The sequence below is a fragment of the Mauremys reevesii genome, linkage group 18 (genome assembly GCF_016161935.1).
Source record: "Mauremys reevesii isolate NIE-2019 linkage group 18, ASM1616193v1, whole genome shotgun sequence".
NCBI classification, from domain to species: domain Eukaryota; kingdom Metazoa; phylum Chordata; order Testudines; family Geoemydidae; genus Mauremys; species Mauremys reevesii.
In genome coordinates this window covers 21,437,212-21,456,762 of record NC_052640.1, presented here as the reverse complement: position 1 = coordinate 21,456,762, position 19,551 = coordinate 21,437,212, and the positions used below count along the sequence as shown (strand labels likewise).

Here is a 19,551-nt window from a genome sequence, read left to right as displayed (position 1 = left end):
GCCCACGTCGGCTCACTGTGCGGCCCGCAAGGGGGTGAGTAGGCAAGCCAATGGCTGGCTGGCCGGCTGGGTGGTGAAGGGGCCAGTGGCAGGCTGGAGAGTGAGAGTGAGCCAGCAGCAGAAGGTAAGAGGCCACGCAAGTGGGCTGGCGGCAGGGGAGGGAGGCTGAGGTGAGCCGGGAGGGGGGCTGAGGTGAGCTGGTGGGGGCGGGAACTGAGGAGGTGAGTGGGGGGGCAGGTGAGCTGTGGGGGGGGGCTGAGGAAGTGAGAGGGTGGGCAGTGCGGGGGGTGAGTAGGTGAGTGGAGGGGGCGAAGAGGCGAGCAGGCGGGCAGTGGTGGGCAGCAACAGCTTCTGAGGAAAAGCCACCTTAGGAGGATGTTTAAATGTATATTTAGCTTCTTTCTATCTCACGCACCCAGCTCTCTGGACTCAATCCCACCACACTTTGGGAACCTTGCAGCCGAGTCTGTCCCCAGCAGTGCAAAGGCAAAGTGAGGACAGGATCAAATCAAATGTCTATCCCCGCGTTAGAGAAGAGAGAACTATGACATACTGCACATAAATCCGAACCACTTCGTTAGCTGAAGAGTTAAGCTGAACATTTTAGAGGAGCCCAGTTAAAAGCCCATCAACAAATCTCACTTAGAAATACTTGACAACTTCCCTAAAAACTCAAAGGCAGGACAGTCTAGAAATGAACAGTTCAGGGATCCAACCCCACAGCCATATCATTCTTCCCTGTTCCTCACCACCCCACCTGCCCTGCCCCCAAGAATCCTAGCCACATCCCACCCAATCCAGGCCCTCACCTCTTCTTCTGCAGAGCAGCCCTTGCCGCAGAGCCAGGACTCAGCAGAAGGGCAGTTTAAATAATTTACAGAGTCAGTGTTATTAACATGACACAGGTCTTTGTGATTTCCCCCAGCTCTCCCCCAGTAACACCCAGAGGCCCCTGTCTGACTGAGCCCGACACCTGGTGTTTGGGGCCAAGCCATTTTGGGGGTAGGAAGCTAGGAAAATGTTCAGAAAGGGAATGATGGATATTTGTGAAATACCTTAATTGCAAAACCCCTTTTTTGAAGGTTACCAATCCTCCCCGACAAATCCTACCTGGCCTAGGAGAGCTCAGGGGCTCTGGTAATTTTTTGGAGAAGTTACATGGAAGTTAAAAATGGATCTTAGTTGTAAGTTAGGATCAGTCTGAACTATGGAGTGGCTACCACTGGCCCATTACATCCGTGGAGGCGTCTCTATAGCAGCATTGGGCCTGATCTGGTCTGGCTCCCATCCCCTCTCCAAGGATTGCTGCTGTCTGGAGGTGCTGCCTTCCTCATTCACACCTCATTCATTCAACAGGGCAATTGATTACAAAGTGGGGGGAAGATCTTATTCTACTTCTAACAAAAAGGCATTTTTCTGTGACCTTATACTACCTTAGTGGCCCGCTATAACATTACCAAGGTTCAATACCGCTGTTTCGGCAGGGCAGCACTGGGGAAGGAGGGTTTGTTTCCGTGGGGCAGGTGGGGGTGGGGCGGTGGGTTTTGGCCCTCAGCAGCTGTTTTCTTTGGAGTAATCTGGCCCTTGCTGCTTTACGAGTTGTCCAGGCCTGCCTTATCGTGATGGACTAAAGGATCTAAATCTCTTTCTTAATAGAGAAGAGGTTAAGGAGTAACTTGATTATAAGGCTATGTCTTCACTACCTGCCGTATCGGCGGGTAGCAATCGATTTCTCGGGGATCGATATATTGCGTCTCTTCTAGACGCGATATATCGATCCCCGAATGAGCTCCTGTCGACTCCGGAACTCCACCAACCCGAACGGCGGTAGCGGAGTCGACATGGAGAGCTGTGGACGTCGATCCCGCGCTGTGAGGACGGTAGGTAATTCGATCTAAGATACTTCGACTTCAGCTACGTTATTCACGTAGCTGAAGTTGCGTATCTTAGATCGATTTCCCCCCGTAGTGTAGACCAGCCCTAAGTATCTGCATGAGGATCACATTGAATAATGGACTGTTCAGTCTAACAGAGAAAGGTACAATGTGATCCAATGGCTGGAAGCTGAAGCTAGACAAGTTCAGACTGGAAATAAGGTGTAAATAGTGAGAGTAATTAACCATTGGAACAATTTACCAACAAGAGTGGTGGATTCTTCATTCCTAACTATTTTTAAATAGAGAAAAATTTAGAAAAACATCCTGTATGTTCTAGGAATTATTTTGGGGAAGTTCTATCATCTTGGTTTTACAGGGGATCAGACTAGATGAACACAGTGGTCACTTCTGGCCATGGAATCTGAATCTGTAAACACCAGAATGGAATGATCAAGTACATTTCTAGGGGTCAGGGAGCACTGCTTGAAGCCTTGATAGTTGATGATAATAGCATTGTTCCAACCTTTTAGGGTAACAGGATCCGGCTACATAGGTTGGCAAGAAGGGATGGGAAATGGCCAGTGACTCTCCTCTGTTCTTTCTGTAGTGGAAAATGCCATAACCAGATTGTGCTGACGCCAATGATAGAAACTCTCTCCACTGAATCTCTGCGTGAACAGCTACCATACACGCTGACCCTCATCTCTATGCCTGCAGCCACTGATGGCAAGAGAGGGATCTCTGTGGCTGTCGAAGGTGGCTGCTCCAGCTATGCCACCAGTGTCCAGGTGAAAGAGTGAGTATGAAGAGGCCATAATAGCTGCATTAGCTGTTCACAATTCAGTAATTGTGCAGAGGTATCTGGGCAAAGGAAAGTGGTAGCTTCTGACTAACTTTTATTTCTATGAGAATCTCTCCAGTTGCTGAAATGGAATTTCTCATTCAGTGACCACATGTGGTAGGAATGAGATGCAGATGAAACCATGAGTGTTTCTTGGCTGGGCAGTTTTTTGTTCTCCTACGTTGTTGTGGCTAACTTAAGCTGTGATTCAGGGCAGGGATTCTCCACTGCCCAGAAATCACTTATGGGGTTATAGCCGTAACAAATAAAGAAACTAGTTATCTTTCCCTATGGCTTGGCTACTGTTTGCTTCCTTTTCCTGTGGGTATATGAGAAGACCCTTTATTCGCCGAACTTGCGGAGGTCTGGGCACCTCAGAGAACACTTGCCATCACAGCTTAGTGTTATCTCACATTAGCAGACTGAGAACACTTCACTTATTTCTGGATCCTAAAAGGGAAGAACACTTGCTGGGTAGTAGAGATCCATTGAACTTCTGGTAATCTGTGTTTAGGCAGATTCTCCAGCATGACCCTTTCTTTCCTTTCATTTAGAGTCAACAGAAGACACATTAGTCCAGATGTCCAAAATGCCATCCACTCTGGAGACCGGATCCTGGAAATCAATGGAGTCCCTATTCGCACATTACAAGTGGAGGAAGTAGGTATAGTTTTATCTTGAGTAATCCTGAAGTCTATACTCCAGACTGATTTTTTTTTCCCCCTTCTCTCTCCCCCCCCCACCTTCTACCTTGGGACTTTTTTACAATCTTCTCCCATAGCAGTGCCTATTGCGTGGGGCTGTAATGCTCTCATTGATTTGTATTACAGTACAATCCACTGGCTGTGAATGCAAGAATAAGCTTTTGCTGCCTCTTACTTTGGAGTCAGCATCTAAGTTCCATCGGGGAGGGGAAGGTATTGGGAGAGGGTAAATTAGGAAGCAGTTTAGAATAGGGGAGGTGTACATCAACAATTGGTAGGTGGTTAAAGAAGCCTGGAGTTCAAGTTGTCTCAAAGGGAAGGAGTTGGACCAAATGACTGTTGAAGGCAGAGTACTACATATATCATCAGGCAGACCTGTTTTGAGAGAGGACAGCTGCCAGGCATGGTCAAGTGAGACAGTATCTAGAAGCTGTGTATGGTGTAGCAAGTGACAGATTTGTCTGCATTTACTGTATTAAATGCTTTATACAGCTAATCACATTCAACTCAGTGCACAATATTAGGCTACCCTTTCGGTCGCTAGACAAACCCTTTTTGTCTGCTGTTCGTGTTAGCTAATACCTTGAGCCTCCTCTTCTAAAGCAGAATAATTAGATCTGGGTTTAGACACCTGGGTAGCTTTACATTTCCCTTATAAAAGTGTATTGATCAGTGTTAGGCATGATCTACGTCAGGGATCGGCAACCTTTCAGAAGTGCTGTGCCGAATCTTCATGTATTCACTCTAATTTAAGGTTTCGTGTGCTGGTAATACATGTTAATGCTTTTAGAAGGTCTCTTTCTATAAGTCTATAATATATAACTAAACTACTGTTGTATGTAAAGTAAATAAGGCTTTTAAAATGTTTTAAAAGCTTCATTTAAAATTAAACTAAAATGCAGAGCCCCCCGGACCCAGGCAGGGGCCAGGACCCAGGCAGTCTGAGTGCCACTGGAAATCAGCTTGTGTGCCGCCTTCGGCACCGGTGCCATAGGTTGCCTACCCCGATCTACATACACTGAAGAAAGCAAGTCCAAGAAGAACGTGGCCTCATTCCAGGAAAATAGTGAGCTGGGTCTCTTGTTGCTGATCAGAGCAGAAGAGGATCTAGCTAGAATGAAGAGCTACCTGTTGCTAGATTGAGAGTGGTGTGGTGGACAGTTATCTTGTGTGTAACTAAACCACAGCCACAGTGACCCGATTGAGGCACTGTAGATTCTAGCCTGAAGGACATTCAGGTGGCTTCATGGTTTTTACAATGGTCCCCTTCAAAGGCTCTTACCCTGCCCTTGGATTTGTGTTCAGGTGGAGGACCTGATTCGCAGGACAAGCCAGACACTTCAGCTGCTCATAGAACATGACCCTGTCTCTCAGCGACTGGACAGACTGCGTCTGGACTCCAGGCTCCCCACCCATGTAAACACCACCACCACCTCGCGCTCCATTTCCCCTTTGGACATTAAGGGGAATCTGGAAGGAACACTGAACAGGCGCTCCCTCAGGTACCAAACCGTAGGAAAACTGCACTGCAGCTAGTGCTTCTAGAGCAGCAGCTGCAAATTGTCTGAGAAATGACTGTTCTTTTTCTAGACTATGAGAATACCACCACGGCCTGTCACCTCTCATCCAGCTGTGTGTGTTTTAGCATGCCCTAGAGCCTGGGCTGTACAATGCACAGTCTTGCAATTGCAGATAACTGAGTCATGGCCAAGCCAAGCTTGGAATGAAGCATTGCCCAGGAGATGACGTTGCAGATCCCTTCAGTCATTCTCTATGACCTCCCCTTCGGGCTGGCTTGTTTAATAGTGTTTAGACTGATAAAGGCTGAATTGTGGTTTCTAAATCTGCTAACCACTTGAAATAAATTGAAAAGTCAGATTTCTGCCAGGCTTAGATGGCTGTGGTGAGAGCTTACCCCTCAGGGACTGGCCCCTGCTAAGTGAGGCTTGGGTCTTCAGTGTTAGAAAACCTGCCCTCCCCATACTGGGGTCCTCTGCCCCACCAACTTCCTTCATCTTACAAAAATTGCAGATCATCCCGTATCACTTCCATGACACCTGAATCCCTTGCTCAGAACGATCAGGAGTTGTTCCTTGTAAGGTGGAAGTCGGAATTCAAATGGATAGAGATGTGCAGCTGTGGAGGCTGGCCAGCATTGACATTGCTATTGGCTCACTCAGGAATTTAACACTGAAAGTGACTCTGCAGCATTGGGTACATGCTGCAGCACCTTCCACATCTGCAGAATTGTGGGAAACTAGTGAGCTGGATGGTTACTAGCATGCACTCATTTAGGGTAATAGACCTTCCTTGCAGCTGACCTAATCTTCCAGTTGCTTTCACTCTCCAGGCGAAGTAACAGTATTTCCAAGTCTCCTGGACCCAGCTCCCCAAAGGAACCTCTCATTCTGAGCCGTGACATCAGTCGCTCTGAATCTTTGCGCTCCTCCTCCAGCTATTCCCAGCAGATCTTCCGGCCCTGTGATCTGACACATGGTGAAGTACTTGGGAAAGGATTCTTTGGACAAGCTATCAAGGTGAGTGGGCAAAACATTGACCCATGAACTTACTGCCAAATTCCCAAGTTACAGGATATACCTTCTACAGAAACTTTCAGACATCACAACAAAATCTCGAGTGACTTTTATTTCCCTCGCAGTAGCGTGCTGGGCCTGAGAGCTTGATTGGCTGTTTCACCATATTCACAGTTCTCTCTTAGCTTGAGTGTAGCTGGTATCCTGGAGAGATGGCTTACATTCTGCTGGAGAGTTTGTCCTGTTTAAATTGCAGCCTGTCTAACAAGCATCTAGTGTGCTGAGGTGTTTGTTTATAACCAGAGTGAATGGGTCACACCTCTGTCAAGGTGACAGGGGGAGGACTCACTGTTACATGAACTGTCTTCGTGAAGGTGCCCGTTCAATCTCCCAATTCAGTATTGTTAAGTTCCCTCAGGGCAAGAGTCTGTGCTAGACAGACTGGGACTTGTAAGGGATCCAGTGACAGTTACTGTGGTAAACTGTTTAACAGTCAAACTCGACTCCCCTGAGTATTGACCACATCTGTGCAGCAGTCCCTTTGAGGACAAAAAGCTCCTGCAATGGTAACTCTACTATTCCCTGTATTAACTGTCTGATCTTAGCCATGGAGCGTGGACCCTTCAGGTGCTCCCTCCTTGGCATTCTGCATCAACAGATTTCCTCCTGACCCCCATAATTGGAGTTTCTGCAGTCTGCTCAGATGTCTGGTATTACTATAGCTGATCCTTGAGTCAGTTTCCTGAACACTACCTACCTTTCAAGGACCAGTATGAGCTCTTGAGTACCCTGAGCTCCATCCCACTATGCTGTGGGAATCAGTTTCTCCTTAACCACTGTTGTATCAATCATCCTCCTGTGCTTCCTTGGGAATATGACAGTGTGCTCTGGGATTCATAGCGCTAGGTGTTCAATCTTTGATATGGTACTATACTAATTGGCATATTTCTTTTCTCTGCTCATAGACAAATAGCATGTCCAGGTAAGCAGAACCTTTTCCTCTGCAGCATGTCTTGCCATCTGCATCCCTGTGGGGTTAACAGCACAGAGGCATTTCCTCTCGTGTTGGTGCATGCACTGGGAGATAAAATCTCCTCAGTGAGTTCCATAACAGCACTGTTCTTAAGTTTGTTTGCTATACCAGCCTAAAGAGTCCATTTATTTGTCTTCATTACTTCCCTTCACTTCCCTTGCCTTTGTCACTGTGCTTTAGACACTTACGTCTCTCTGCGGAAGGTGATGGCATAGTGCTCCTCGGCACTCGACTAACGTTAGGATAGGAGCTAGAGAAGGGATGCGCCAGAGTCTCCAGGTTTTCACACTCCACCTAGATCAGAGTAGCGCTGAATTCTACTGCTCACCTTTAGTGTGCACTGGTGTCAAGGCTGAATCCGGTCTTTCCAGTAGACCCGTTTCCCAGATTCTCCAAGCTCGTGGTCCCTTTCCAGACTAATGTTCTTTACAATTCTTGTCCCCCAAGATCTTGAACTCTAAACATGAGTAAGTGACACTTTGTAGCCACAACATACCAGAAATTATTTAGTAAGCTTTACAAAACAGAGGTGCAAAAAGGACCCTGTAATTGTGAATCTGAGTCTGTTTTATTGATGTGCTATGTGCTTTTCAGCTGGGGAGATTACTTTTGATCAGCAGTCAGTTGTTATACTTTCTTTATAATTGTAATTGAAGCAAAGCTGGACTCTGCATTTCATCCTCTATCTATGAGAACTTCCATGGCTTCTGCAACTACAGCAGAATTACTCCTTCACAAACCCCCCAAACCTGAGCTCCTGGCTAATGTAAGTTTCAGGGTCTCCCAAAAGAGGCTTGTCTTTTAATAGCCAAGTCAGCACTACTGAGTCAGTTTCTTGCATGATGAAGATTGGTTGATCCACTGCTTTTCTCCTGGGTCACCAGGAGAATAGTCCTGCAGATGGAACTCATGTTCTTTAATACTGAGTTGAGGGCCTGAGGGTTTCTGTTGGGTTCTTCAGTTCCCACAAAGTATGAAACAGGAAAGCTCTTCCAGTTTCCTCTCTGAGATTAAGACCAGTTTCCAAATGTTCCGTTGAAAGCTTCTACCCTGTTCTCTGTGAACTGAACATTTATCTTCTCTCTTCTGAGAGAAGAGGAGATCAGCTTGTTTAGGTGCCCCGAAATTTAAGTGAGGTAGACTCTGCCACCCAAGCTGAATTACTGAAGGAGTGGGCAGGAGGAGGAGTTCTTCCAGAAAACCTGCAGTCATGCTCTAAATCCAGAGTCAGGCTGATTTCAGTGTGAAAGGAGTTGCTGGTTAAAAGGCACCCAGATCCTCACAGAGCAATGCAAAAAAAGCCAAGAATCATTGGATAAGACTTCAACAGCTTTCATGAAGGACCTGGCACAGTTTTCAGGCATTTAAGAGCATGGTGGTGTGTGTGACACAGTGAAACCATGAGGCTTTTTTAGGTACTGTCTCACGTGTCGTCACCTTGGTGCCATCCTTGGAGATTGCAGTACACTTTTCACACCGAATGTGGAACCTTGACTGCTTGCTGTCGCAACTAAACAGTCTCCAGTTGTGCATCTCCACACAGCATTTCAAAAGAACAAGTTTTCAATAAGCCCATCAGAAACCTATCACTTGCTGGAAGCTACATGACAGCAGGGATATCTATTGACTTGGTGAGAATTGCTTAGTTGTTCTTCTTGACCCGTGAAAAAGGGAAGCATCCTCAGTAATTGCACTAATAGAGGCTGAAGTGGTTGGTTAAGGTTTGTGTGCATGGGGACCTGCTTTTCATGTTTGTTTAATTGTGCTTGTATGGTTTAAGGTAATTCCAGGCACACGCAGGTGCAGGGTTAATACTGTCAGCAGAGGCTCTAGCAGCCTGCAGCACACACTCAGATTCTGCACTGGTTAAAATTGAACCACTAACGGGGGTTCTTGGGATACAATAATGTGGACTCAAAGGGCCACACCACAATGGGCCTTTTGTGTGTCTATTTTATCACTTTCAACTTACAGAATCTTATGGGAAACTTTTTTTATTTTGTGGCAATTTCCTGCAACTCCCTGGACCTGGTCTGTCTGAATTTCCTCTCCTCTCCCCGGTCAGGGGTGGAGGGAGATGTGACCCACAGTTTGGGAAACCCTGCTCTAAAGCATCTATAGGTTTCATGGGGCTTTCCTTCCTGCTGTGACAGTGTCTGTATCCAACAGGTAACGCACAAAGCAACAGGGAAGGTGATGGTGATGAAGGAGCTGATTCGCTGTGATGAGGAAACACAGAAGACTTTCTTGACAGAGGTAGGAGCAAGATCTCAAGTAAGGCCAGGGAGCCAGTTGTGTGGGGATTCAAGCTCCTCTCTGCCCCTGGTAGTAATGCATACCAGCGATCTTAGCAGGGAAGCAGCATGTTGGGGGAAGAACGGACCTGGTTGGAAACATGTCACAATTAAACATGACTGACTTATTCAGAAAATGAAGATGACTTATTGAAAATCAATGAATAGGAAGTCTAAGAGGCACTCTGAGTCTAAGAGGCTATTTGGTTGAACTGTGCTTAGTGAATATAAGTGTAAAACGTAGGATGCGTCCTGTACAGCGAGCTTTCCAGTATAAAACATTAATAGGGAACAGCTGACTCAGAGACTAAGAGCTGGAAGATGTTCCACTTAGTTACAGCAGAGAAGGGAATTTTTAAATCAACCTATTGAATGGCTGCCTTCCTCGTTCCCCAAAGTCAGGCTTCTCTGAAAAGCAGCTTCCTAAATACCTGAATGCTTCTCTTCTGGCCTGAAGTGTGTCATACAGCACACTAGCTGCAGTGTGGAAGTCTTGTCAACTAAACCATAACCAGCCTTGGGGCTCTCCAGCCTGATCACTGTCTTTCAAGAATCAAGTAATAATGGAAACAAAAGAGGCAACAATGAGCATTGAATTGTCTTAAAGTTGGGTTTTGAATGGACTTTCTTCTGATACCTCTGGGAGGTGCAGTGGGGCTCCACGTACGGTATGTGCCCCTTCTCTCCCAGTGCGGGGACTAGTAAGTAAAGCGCCTGAGAATCTCAGGAAGGCCTATACCAATCTTTCATGGGGGTGTGGGGGGGATGTTTCTGCCTCCACAGGTGAAAGTGATGCGCAGTTTGGATCACCCCAATGTGCTGAAGTTCATTGGTGTACTGTACAAGGACAAGAAGCTGAACCTTCTCACGGAGTACATTGAAGGGGGGACTCTAAAGGACTTCCTCCGCAACGCAGTGAGTAAATGCCTCCTGGAGCATGTATGGGCATCCTGATGGCTCTCTGGCCAGTGTGAAACAGGTGCCCTGGCTACACAACACTGTCTTTCTGCTGCTGAGTGTCCACAAGGAGCCCAATGAGCTGGAATGTCATCTCTCCTTTGAAGCTGGTTCCTCCAGGTGAAGGGAAGCTTCCCCTGCTTTTGCACATGCTGTAGCTGGCCTGTAGGTAGAGCATCTTGCTCTCCAGGACTATATCATCTTTCTCCAGTTCTAGCAGGAGGTGGCCAGCTAGTGCGATGAGACCTGATCACTCAGGAGTTGTCATTGTTTTGCAGGACCCTTTTCCTTGGCAGCAGAAGGTCAGCTTTGCCAAAGGAGTTGCTTCAGGAATGGTGAGTTGAGTGTTCTGTTGAGACTGCTCCTGCAGGATTCTGGGTTGAAGCATGGAGGGCTGATGTAATAGTATGTTCTATAATGGCCTGCAGAAGCTGCGTGGTAGTTAGGGAAATACTGAATGCTTATACCAATGTTTTGAGGGAGTTAACTCCAAAGGATGTATTCACGAGACTTGCTCTAACGCTGCTTCCTGTCCCTCTGTTTCAGGCCTATTTGCACTCCATGTGTATCATCCACAGAGACCTGAATTCGCATAACTGTCTGATCAAACTGGTGAGCTGGTATATGGTCCTTCTCCTCTCCTCCCTCTGCTTTTCTCCATGTACTGTTAGCTTCCATGGACACACTAGACCTTCTAGTTACTCTCCCTGGCAGCGTGGAGGCGATCCCGTCTTGTAAGCCTTCTAGCATGTATCCCAGTTTTCATTTCAATGTCCCCATAAATGAAAGTTCCACAGCCTAATCTTTTACTTTCACTCCATTAATCCTGGTCACACCCTTGAGTCCTCTCCCATTTCTAAACCCTTTATACTCTATTGTAGCCTCTTCCCCACTAGCTGTTGCTGAGTTGAGCTATATACTTGGCTCTCCTGACCTTTGTCCATAAATTGCACCTACCGTCCCTTTTTGTTTGTTCTCTGATCATTCATTTTGTCTCACTAACTCCCCAAGAATCCTGGGGGCGCTCTCTCTATTTTAATATGCTATGAGATCTCAGCTGTGGGCTTCATTCCCTCAGCCCTGACTCTGTGTCCCCTTAGTCTGAATATCGGATCTACCTCTGGGCCGCAACCCCCAAGGTCAAATCTGAGCAGTGTGTTTGCTAGGAAAGACTTCTGGGTAGAATTAGATAAGCTGGATAGAGAGCCAAATGCATTATAGCAACTGTAAGAAAGTTAATGGAGTTAAAACTCCTTCCCTGCACGAGCAGCAGAGAGTCCTGTGGCACCTTACAGACTAACAGATGTATTGGAGCATGAGCTTTTGTGGGTGAATACCCACTTCGTCGGATGCCTGCATGAAGACTCATGGGCTGTCTTCTCTCCTTACTCACCCTATCTGATCTTGTCTCCCTCTACCTCTAATCCCCCTACTCCCTGGGAGACTGCTGTGCTCCCATGGTCGCTGCATTCTACTAGCTAGCTGCAGGAGGCTTCCTTATTGCCTGCCTGCACAGCTGCTGCTATTGTTACATTTCATGTGCAGTTTATAAGTGACAGGAAATATAGCCACTCGGTGCTAATGAGTTACCTCTGGGAGGAGCTGAGGGGGAATCAGTTGTTTGTGATTAAATCCCTTGGCTAGGATAACACTGTGGTGGTTGCTGATTTTGGACTGTCTCGGCTGATTGTGGAAGAGAGAAAGAAACCCACCCTGGAAAAGCCATCTGTCAAGAAGCGAACTCTACGCAAGAGCGACAGGAAGAAGCGCTATACTGTGGTCGGGAACCCATACTGGATGGCGCCGGAGATGTTAAATGGTAAGATGCTCATACTGTGGCAGGTGAGGAGCTACCTCAGGGCACTGCTGTAGGGATGACAGGATTATTGGAAACTCCAGCTGTTGGTAGCAATCAAATCTATTAGCTGCCTAGGGCTCTAAACCTTCTAATACACAAGCTTCTTTCTTGTCAACAAATCTGGTGGATGTGCTTTACCTTGCACATCAGCCCTGCTAAATTTCCCTGCGGCCAGTAATGTAAGCAGCAGGAAATGGGGAGCCTATTCCTGAGATTTGTCAAGATTCTTTGGGAGAGGTAATGGGCCTATACCTGCTATCATCCAGATGTTGGAGGCAACAAACAAGAGGCTTGAAACAATGCGGCTGGCTTTGAAATTAACTTCAGTCTTGTGTCTCTAACATCCTTAGGGATGCAGTGAATGGGCTGTGCTTCATAGAAATGAAGTACAATAGAACTGTGGGGAAAACTTGTAATGTTTAGTCTGTCCAACACTAGAGGGGAATCCGGCTGTTGCGTGGTTCCCCCCCCCCCCCCACTCAGAGTGGGGAGGGCAGTGGCTATATGTCTTGAGGGGCAGATCTTCCCTGGCACTGGGTTAAGGGCAAACACATGTCCCCGATGGGACCTGCTGCCTGTGTGGGACCTGAGTGAGGGGAGAATGCATACTCAGCTGTTTCTCGTGAATTGGGCTTCCATGTGACCAGGGCATGGCTGCAAGGCAAACACATGAACAAGTAGAACTGCCCCTAAATCCTCCAGAAAGAGCAAACAGGGGCATGGTTGCACTATCAAGTATTGCCCAGCTGACTTCAACATCAGGCTGTTCTTAGGAATCTCTTGGGAAAGGGAAGACTCTGGTTTTATGGCCTCTACCCTCCCTATCCTGCTGCTCTCTGCTACCACTTTCGATGCTGCCCTCTTCTTCCTTTGAGCTCTGTGCTGTTGGGCCCTTCGGAGCCTGGCAAAGGGTTATCCTGCTTTCCAAGGCATTAGAGTAGTGATGCAGGGATGCTAATGTATAGCATGCCTGGCACTTGCCAAGAAAACTGCCAGCTGTGCCCCCAAGATAATCTGCTCTGGGATACCGGGGCTCTTCCCAGATCCAACACTCACATGGCCCTGCCACAATTCCATTCCTGGCTGTGGAGGGAGGCCTCTATCTCTGCCTGGAGAGCCCAGCCCTGTGGATCCTGTCTCAGCGCAGGGGCCTGCTTTCCCTGTCTCAGCCCTCTGCTGTCTGAGATCGTTAGCACTTAATTTATTACCTCTGCAGTCACTGCAGCAGAAACTGGGCATCCAGCTTCCTGGGCAGCCAGCACTGGCTTAGCATACCATGGAAATGCATTGGAAGGACTGTCAGTGTGAATGGCAAAGGCTCTCTGGATTTGACATCAGCAGTCACTTGAACCCTGGGGGCCATTTAGGACTCTGCAATAGAACCCTTTCTCCTCCCTTGAGCACCATTTTTCTTCCCTTGAAACTGGGCTGTATTATAGGCCTTATGGAAATGAATTGTTTGTGTGCGTAATGGCAGTGAAAGAGCTGATTTTGATGGACATTTTTTGGCTACAGACTGACTACAGCGGTTGCCGTTTCCACCCCTGCCTCTCCACTGTGCTTCTTGTTCTATCTGAACTAACCTCCTTCTAAGCAGTCCTTCAGCTCCATGGCCCATTCCCTTCTCTGCAATCTGTGGGTAATGCCAGTTATGGTGGAGGCTCCTGTGATAACTGAAGCCACCAAACTGTTGTTGGATGGTGTTTACTCTAGGTGATTATCCAGCTAAGATACTGTCCCCATTTCCCAGGCTCTGGCAGGAATATGGTTGGTGCACAAACTTCCTTGTAGTGGTCTGTCAAGAAAAGTTGCCATGGAAACTTTACAGCTTTATTCTGCTGCCTGGAATCCTGCTTGTGCCTCACTCTTGCAGTAACATGCTTCCATTACTGCAGTGGGGAATACACCTGACTTTTCCAGGCTGCATCCAGTAAGTGTGGAGCCACCAAGTGAATTTATTCACTGCTACTTTAAGCCAGCACCACAACAGTTAATCAGAAATGCTCAGCAAAGGCTGGTGATGTGAAAACCAGAGAGCTCTGCCCTCACAGAGCAATCCCTTCAGAAACATGGAATGCGGGAGTGCTGTTGGCTACTCCAGCCTGTACCTGAATGCTAAAGAACAGCTAAGGTGGGCATTGAACATAAGACACAATTGGTTTTTATTCCACTCATTTCCTTGCAAAATAGCCATGCGGGGAGCAGCTACCAGGCTCTGAAACTAGATGCAGCTGCTCTAGATGTACATGCTAATTGCTACTTTGCCATGCTAGAAACCCTCTTGCTCCCCACATCAGTGACTAAACCCAGCTCTGCCTGGGAAACAAATCTAGCATTGTAAAATGGGCATGAGTGCATCTGTGCAGGCAGGGACACCTCTTCCCCCACCCTCACCAGGATGCTGCTGAGAAGTCATGTTTTACTTGGCTGAGCACGGCTGTGCTTGACTCCACTTCGGAGCACTCGCTGGCCTGCTAGGCTGCCTGGGCCTGGATTGTGAATCCTTCCTGGGGCTGGCATATAGGCTGCTGCACAATGGGATGCTATTCGGCCTGACTGCACTAGGAACACCCCTAGCTCACAAAGTCGCCGGTCTTGTATTTCCTGCAGGGCAGAGTTATGATGAGACTGTGGACATCTTCTCTTTTGGGATTGTTCTCTGTGAGGTAAGTCCAGGCCACGCTTGGGTATCTAGTGGGTCTGAGCAAGCGGGCTTCCAAACATCACCGGGGTCCTGTCCCATAAGGGGCCTAAATTAATTGGATAATGAAAACTGTCTGCCAGTCGTATGAGGGATTGTGCAGACTAAACAGACAGATGGGGCATCAACAAGGAGAAAGCAGAGCACCACACCGGTACAACTCTGACAACAGCCTGTAATTAGCCACGGTAATTCAGGGCCTTTGTAAGGGTGAGATTTGACACTAGAGAGGTGGTCAAAATCTGTCTGAAGGTGAAAAGTGGGGCTCAGTTCGCAGATCCTGCTTCTGGAAGGAATATGCCTGGTCTGGCTGCACAGCGACTTCTCTGCCCCACTCCTGCTGTATGTAGAAAATAGGCCATCTCTTTTCTCCATGGTATGAATGTCTGATATAGATCCAAGAACCAATATCCTGTGTGCCTAAAACTTCTCCCCACCTCCTTCCCTTGCAACACCAGCCAGATGTGCGTTATGTACAGATTGTTCCTAAAGGAAAGCACAGCCTTTTAAAGTACCCAATGTGTATAGAAGTGAGAGCAATCAGGGGTGGCAGGGAGACCCGAATTGGAGTTTTCCTCTTAATGCTTGGGTGAAGAATATGGAAAAAATGTCATATGCATGAATGGTACCGACTCATCTAGAATACTGTTCTGGTAACCAATGTTCCCTCTAATTTTTTCCATCCAAGTGCAGAATTAATTTTGTGCACCAGTATCGAGGTGATGTGCGCCACCAGTAGAAACAAAAAACCTAGATATGATATATATTTATTTGTTAAAAGTTACCATTGGGATAATTACTCCAGCCAGGACAGGTTAGGTATTTTAGAACTCACTACTCAATTAAGTTTAAGCCCAAGAGAGAAATAAAATTATGAAATGCATAGACCAGTCAAAAAAATAACAGCACTTTGAAAGAATAAAATTACAGAGAACATATATGTGCATTGCAGGCAGTACCAAGAAATAACACAAGTATGCGTTGGGAAGTGTGCGTCAGAGACGGAATGCATGTATGAAGGCTGCTGGGGTTTCCTTTCTGAGATTTTTGATTGGTCTCTGTAATAATGTGTTTGATGCACCATTTCTTTCCCTCCCTCCTTTGTCACCCTCCTGTTGCTCCTGCAATGTACTTCAGAGCTCACTGCAAATCCCCACTTGCCTTCCCCCAGCTCCTTGGCATGCGAGCTGTGTTGGGGGAGGAGGGGTTTGATAGCATAATGACAGCATGGAGGGCTATGTGCATGCTGTGAGATGTTAATACCCTGGGAGCAGAGGAATTGCTTCCTACCTCAGTGCATGGACTGATAGTGGCTAGGACACTGCACAATCTGCACTAAAGCTAAGGTTGTACCATACTCCTTCCAGCAATACCCTAGGGATGGGGGGATTGAACTTGGGCTTGGTTTTCCTCTGCCATAGCAGGGAGAGACTTCTAGGGTCAGCCCCTGTACTGCCTGTGAGGTTTACCTGTATTAAATGGTGTCGCCTTGATCCTCCTTCATGCAACAAGCCCTTCTGTAGCGGGGGACTGGTACAATTCTAGCTCTGCTCCCCCTGCCCTGTAATCAGACATGAATTGTAATGTTTCCAGGGAGCCAGCCTAGCTCTAGAGACTGAGCAGCCCCCGCCATCTAGCCCTCAGCTGCTGTCCCTGCTGCTACAATCGCTGTACCTGAGCAGTTCTTTCCCCTCTAGATCATCGGGCAGGTGTATGCTGACCCTGACTGCCTCCCTCGCACACTGGATTTTGGCCTCAATGTAAAGCTGTTTTGGGAGAAGTTTGTTCCTGCCGATTGCCCTCCAGCCTTCTTCCCTCTGGCTGCCATTTGCTGCAGGCTGGAACCAGAGAGCAGGTAAGGGGTGAGGCCTGGGTCTAATCTCTGGTTCTCTTCAGTTTGTATCTTTGCTTCTCTCAGGCTGGAGGATGCCCTCTCCTCCTGCCCCCACTGGGAAGGTGTTGCTCTGCGAAGTGGGTCAGAGTGGGATGGCAGGTGTGCACTAATATCCAGGGCATTTCGGTTGCTGTGTCCTCACTTCATGGAGGAGTTTTTTGCTGCTGTCTTCCTTTCCCCATCACTGTCCCAGGAGCTAGTCCGCTGCTGTCCTGTTGACCCCCTCTCTCTTACCTGTCTTATCACTTCTTCCTTAGGCCCCCGTTCTCAAAGCTGGAGGATTCCTTTGAAGCCCTTTCTCTCTACTTGGGAGAACTGGGCATCCCCCTCCCTTCCGAGCTGGAGGAGCTGGACCACAATGTGAGCACTCAGTATGGGCTGAGCCGTGACAAGCTACCTGAAAACACAACCTAGGCGGCCCATCCTGTGATCTGTGCTACTTTTCATTGGATCCCATACGAGTGACATGGAGGGGAGATGTACTTCGGCCACCTGCAGGGCATTCAGAGGGCACCAACTGCATACTTGGTGCATCACCTCTCCCTCCCCCATGAAACTAAACCGCCATGTCTGTTTGATCTCCTGGTTTCACTGTGGATTTATGGCACATTCTGCAAGTGGAAAGGGCTATTTCCTGCCTGCTGCGCCAAGGAGAGCTGCTCAACACAAAGGGGAAAACACAATTCTTTGGGGCCTGTCTGGCCTTGTATCACTGTGGTGCCTTAGAACTTGATATGTGACTGTAAGCTGTGAAATAGTCCTGGCCTATCTGCCAGGAAGGGAATCACTATAGGAAGTCTCCTTTGTTAGGAACTGCTTTTCTGGAATCACTTGTCCCAGACTTTAGTGACTGTGCTCTCCTTGGATGACCTGGAATACACTAGAACTGGGAAAACCAGGCACCTGGCAAAGGGCTCAGTCAGGGACTCCATTGCTTTTCTACATGCCAGGGTGGGAGTTCCTGAGCTGCCTAGTGGTTGAGAGAAGCTCTAGGAATTGAGGGGAGCTTGAACAAAATGGTTGTGGTATCATGTCTGTGGGTAGAATTTGTCTCGGTTAGTGTAGTTCACCCTCCAAGGCCCCGATCAGAAACACTACAGCCAGTGAAAACTGGGCTTTGCTCACCCTCCTGATGTGAATGAGGCTGTGATCCGAGTCCAGAGGATAAGAAGGGGGAGACTGAGTAGTTCCCAGGTATGCTTTCAACTCTATCAACACCTTCAGCTACTGAATCCACACAACCAGTCCCCCAGCCTGGGACCTCAGATCAGGCAAAAGGACACAAGTCTGAATGCCCAGAACTGCAGCAGCACTCTGATCCTGATGTGCTGTACACATGGAGTCTTGTCCCCCAAGAGCTTGTGCCTGTTTCTGGGCATTTGACCTGGTGCAGTGAGATACATGTCTCATAATGGTGGCAGAATATACTTGGTGGAGAGCTGAATAGCTCTATGCTGAAGCATTTGGCTTGGAGTAGGTGAGTGTTTGAGATGGATAACCCTCATGAGCGGAAGGAATTTGAGGGCAAGGACAGATGCTAGTGAATTGGAGTCTCATGTCTTCTGTCCTCTGAGTGTACTAGCTGGAGGATTCATAATTCAGTAGCTATTACTGTACTTCTCCAGAAAGACCTGCAGTGGAGGGGAGTCCCATAAGTGTCTCTGCCACTCAGTTATCTGTTCGGGAGCCCCTGACACAGAACTTGGTCTCATTCTCCAAACAGAATCCTTCTCCAGAGTCGTGCCATGCATGGAGGGAACAGAGAGCCTGGAGAGGGAAGGAAGCAGCATAGTCACTGGAGCTTTGAACTGGGGCATTAGAGGGAAATGGAGGAGGAAGGAAACAACTTCCCTAGTAATATGTGGTTGGTGCTACCCAGTCAAAGGCTGGCTGGCTGAGTCCACTTGAGTTCCATGCCCTCTTGGTAAAACTGGATTCAGTCTCTGCTCTCCTTTGCAACCCCATAATCTTCTAGTGAGGAATGTGTTAATGTTTGTTCCTCTATTCCCTAAGGCGTTGGGAATATGTGAAAGCCTGGCCATAGAAATTACATGGGACCAGCCCTCATGTCTGTCTAAGTTGGTTGTGTTTAATTTGTATGGTGGTGGTTTTAGAAACAAATCCTGTACTGTGAGCCAGTGGGGGAGTTGTCAGCTGGGTACGGAGGATTCAGGCATTCTGATTGTTACAGGACTTTCTTCCTACTACTTAGTAGGATGGGGAAACTCAAGGGAGGGTGACCTGGGTGGTGTGTGGGTGGGGAGTCTTAACTCAGTGTGATTGCACAGCACAATGTTTGTTGACTAAATTAAAAGCAATAAATATACCCTAGGGCCATAAGGCTGTTTGTCTGCATTTGGAGCTTTAGGGGGGAGGGATAGCTCAGTGGCTTGAGCATTGGCCTGCTAAACCCAGGGTTGAGAGTTCAATCCTTGAGGGGGCCATTTAGGGAACCAGGGTTTAAAAAAAAACCTGGGAATTCATCTTGCTTTGAGCAGGGGGTTGGACTAATGATCTCCCTGATATTCTATGAAAGAACATGAGGCTGCCACACAACGGGACCCCTCACTCAGAGTATCACCAGGGACATCAGACTGGTTTCTGCAGACTGACTTGACTGAGCAAGGGCTTTGTAGAAGGTTAGGATCTGATGCCTGACCTATCTGTAAATCCTCTACAGCAGTGCCTTCAGCTAGGGCAGTGGAACAGGTGGCAGTAACAGCAGCTACTGTCAGGCGTAGACTTTAAAAATAAAAGGCATTTGCCATTGCCAGTTTTGAAATCACCTGAACTCTAGCTGTGCTGCCTCCTCTTAATCCATGCCAGCCACTGTAACCTTCTGACTGTGTTTACACCAG

General features: G+C 47.7%; 1 protein-coding gene across 4 annotated transcripts in view; it reads left to right on the top strand.

Annotated features, from left to right (window-relative positions):
* The window catches only part of LIMK2 (LIM domain kinase 2), a 42,917-nt gene extending 23,955 nt beyond the window's left edge, over positions 1-18,962 (top strand). For 3 of the 4 annotated variants that reach the window (XM_039505431.1, XM_039505427.1, XM_039505428.1), the window contains 12 exons: positions 2,485-2,673; positions 3,273-3,378; positions 4,728-4,924; positions 5,773-5,959; positions 9,159-9,245; positions 10,067-10,198; positions 10,519-10,575; positions 10,787-10,852; positions 11,885-12,059; positions 14,709-14,764; positions 16,497-16,654; positions 16,951-18,961. In XM_039505431.1, coding sequence (XP_039361365.1) covers positions 2,485-2,673; positions 3,273-3,378; positions 4,728-4,924; positions 5,773-5,959; positions 9,159-9,245; positions 10,067-10,198; positions 10,519-10,575; positions 10,787-10,852; positions 11,885-12,059; positions 14,709-14,764; positions 16,497-16,654; positions 16,951-17,107 — 1,567 coding nt within the window. In that variant the 3' untranslated portion in view covers positions 17,108-18,961. Of the gene's footprint in view, positions 1-2,484; positions 2,674-3,272; positions 3,379-4,727; positions 4,925-5,772; positions 5,960-9,158; positions 9,246-10,066; positions 10,199-10,518; positions 10,576-10,786; positions 10,853-11,884; positions 12,060-14,708; positions 14,765-16,496; positions 16,655-16,950 lie in introns of all 4 variants that reach the window. The other variant, XM_039505429.1, reaches the window with a different exon arrangement.
* The last annotated feature ends 589 nt before the right edge of the window (positions 18,963-19,551 follow it).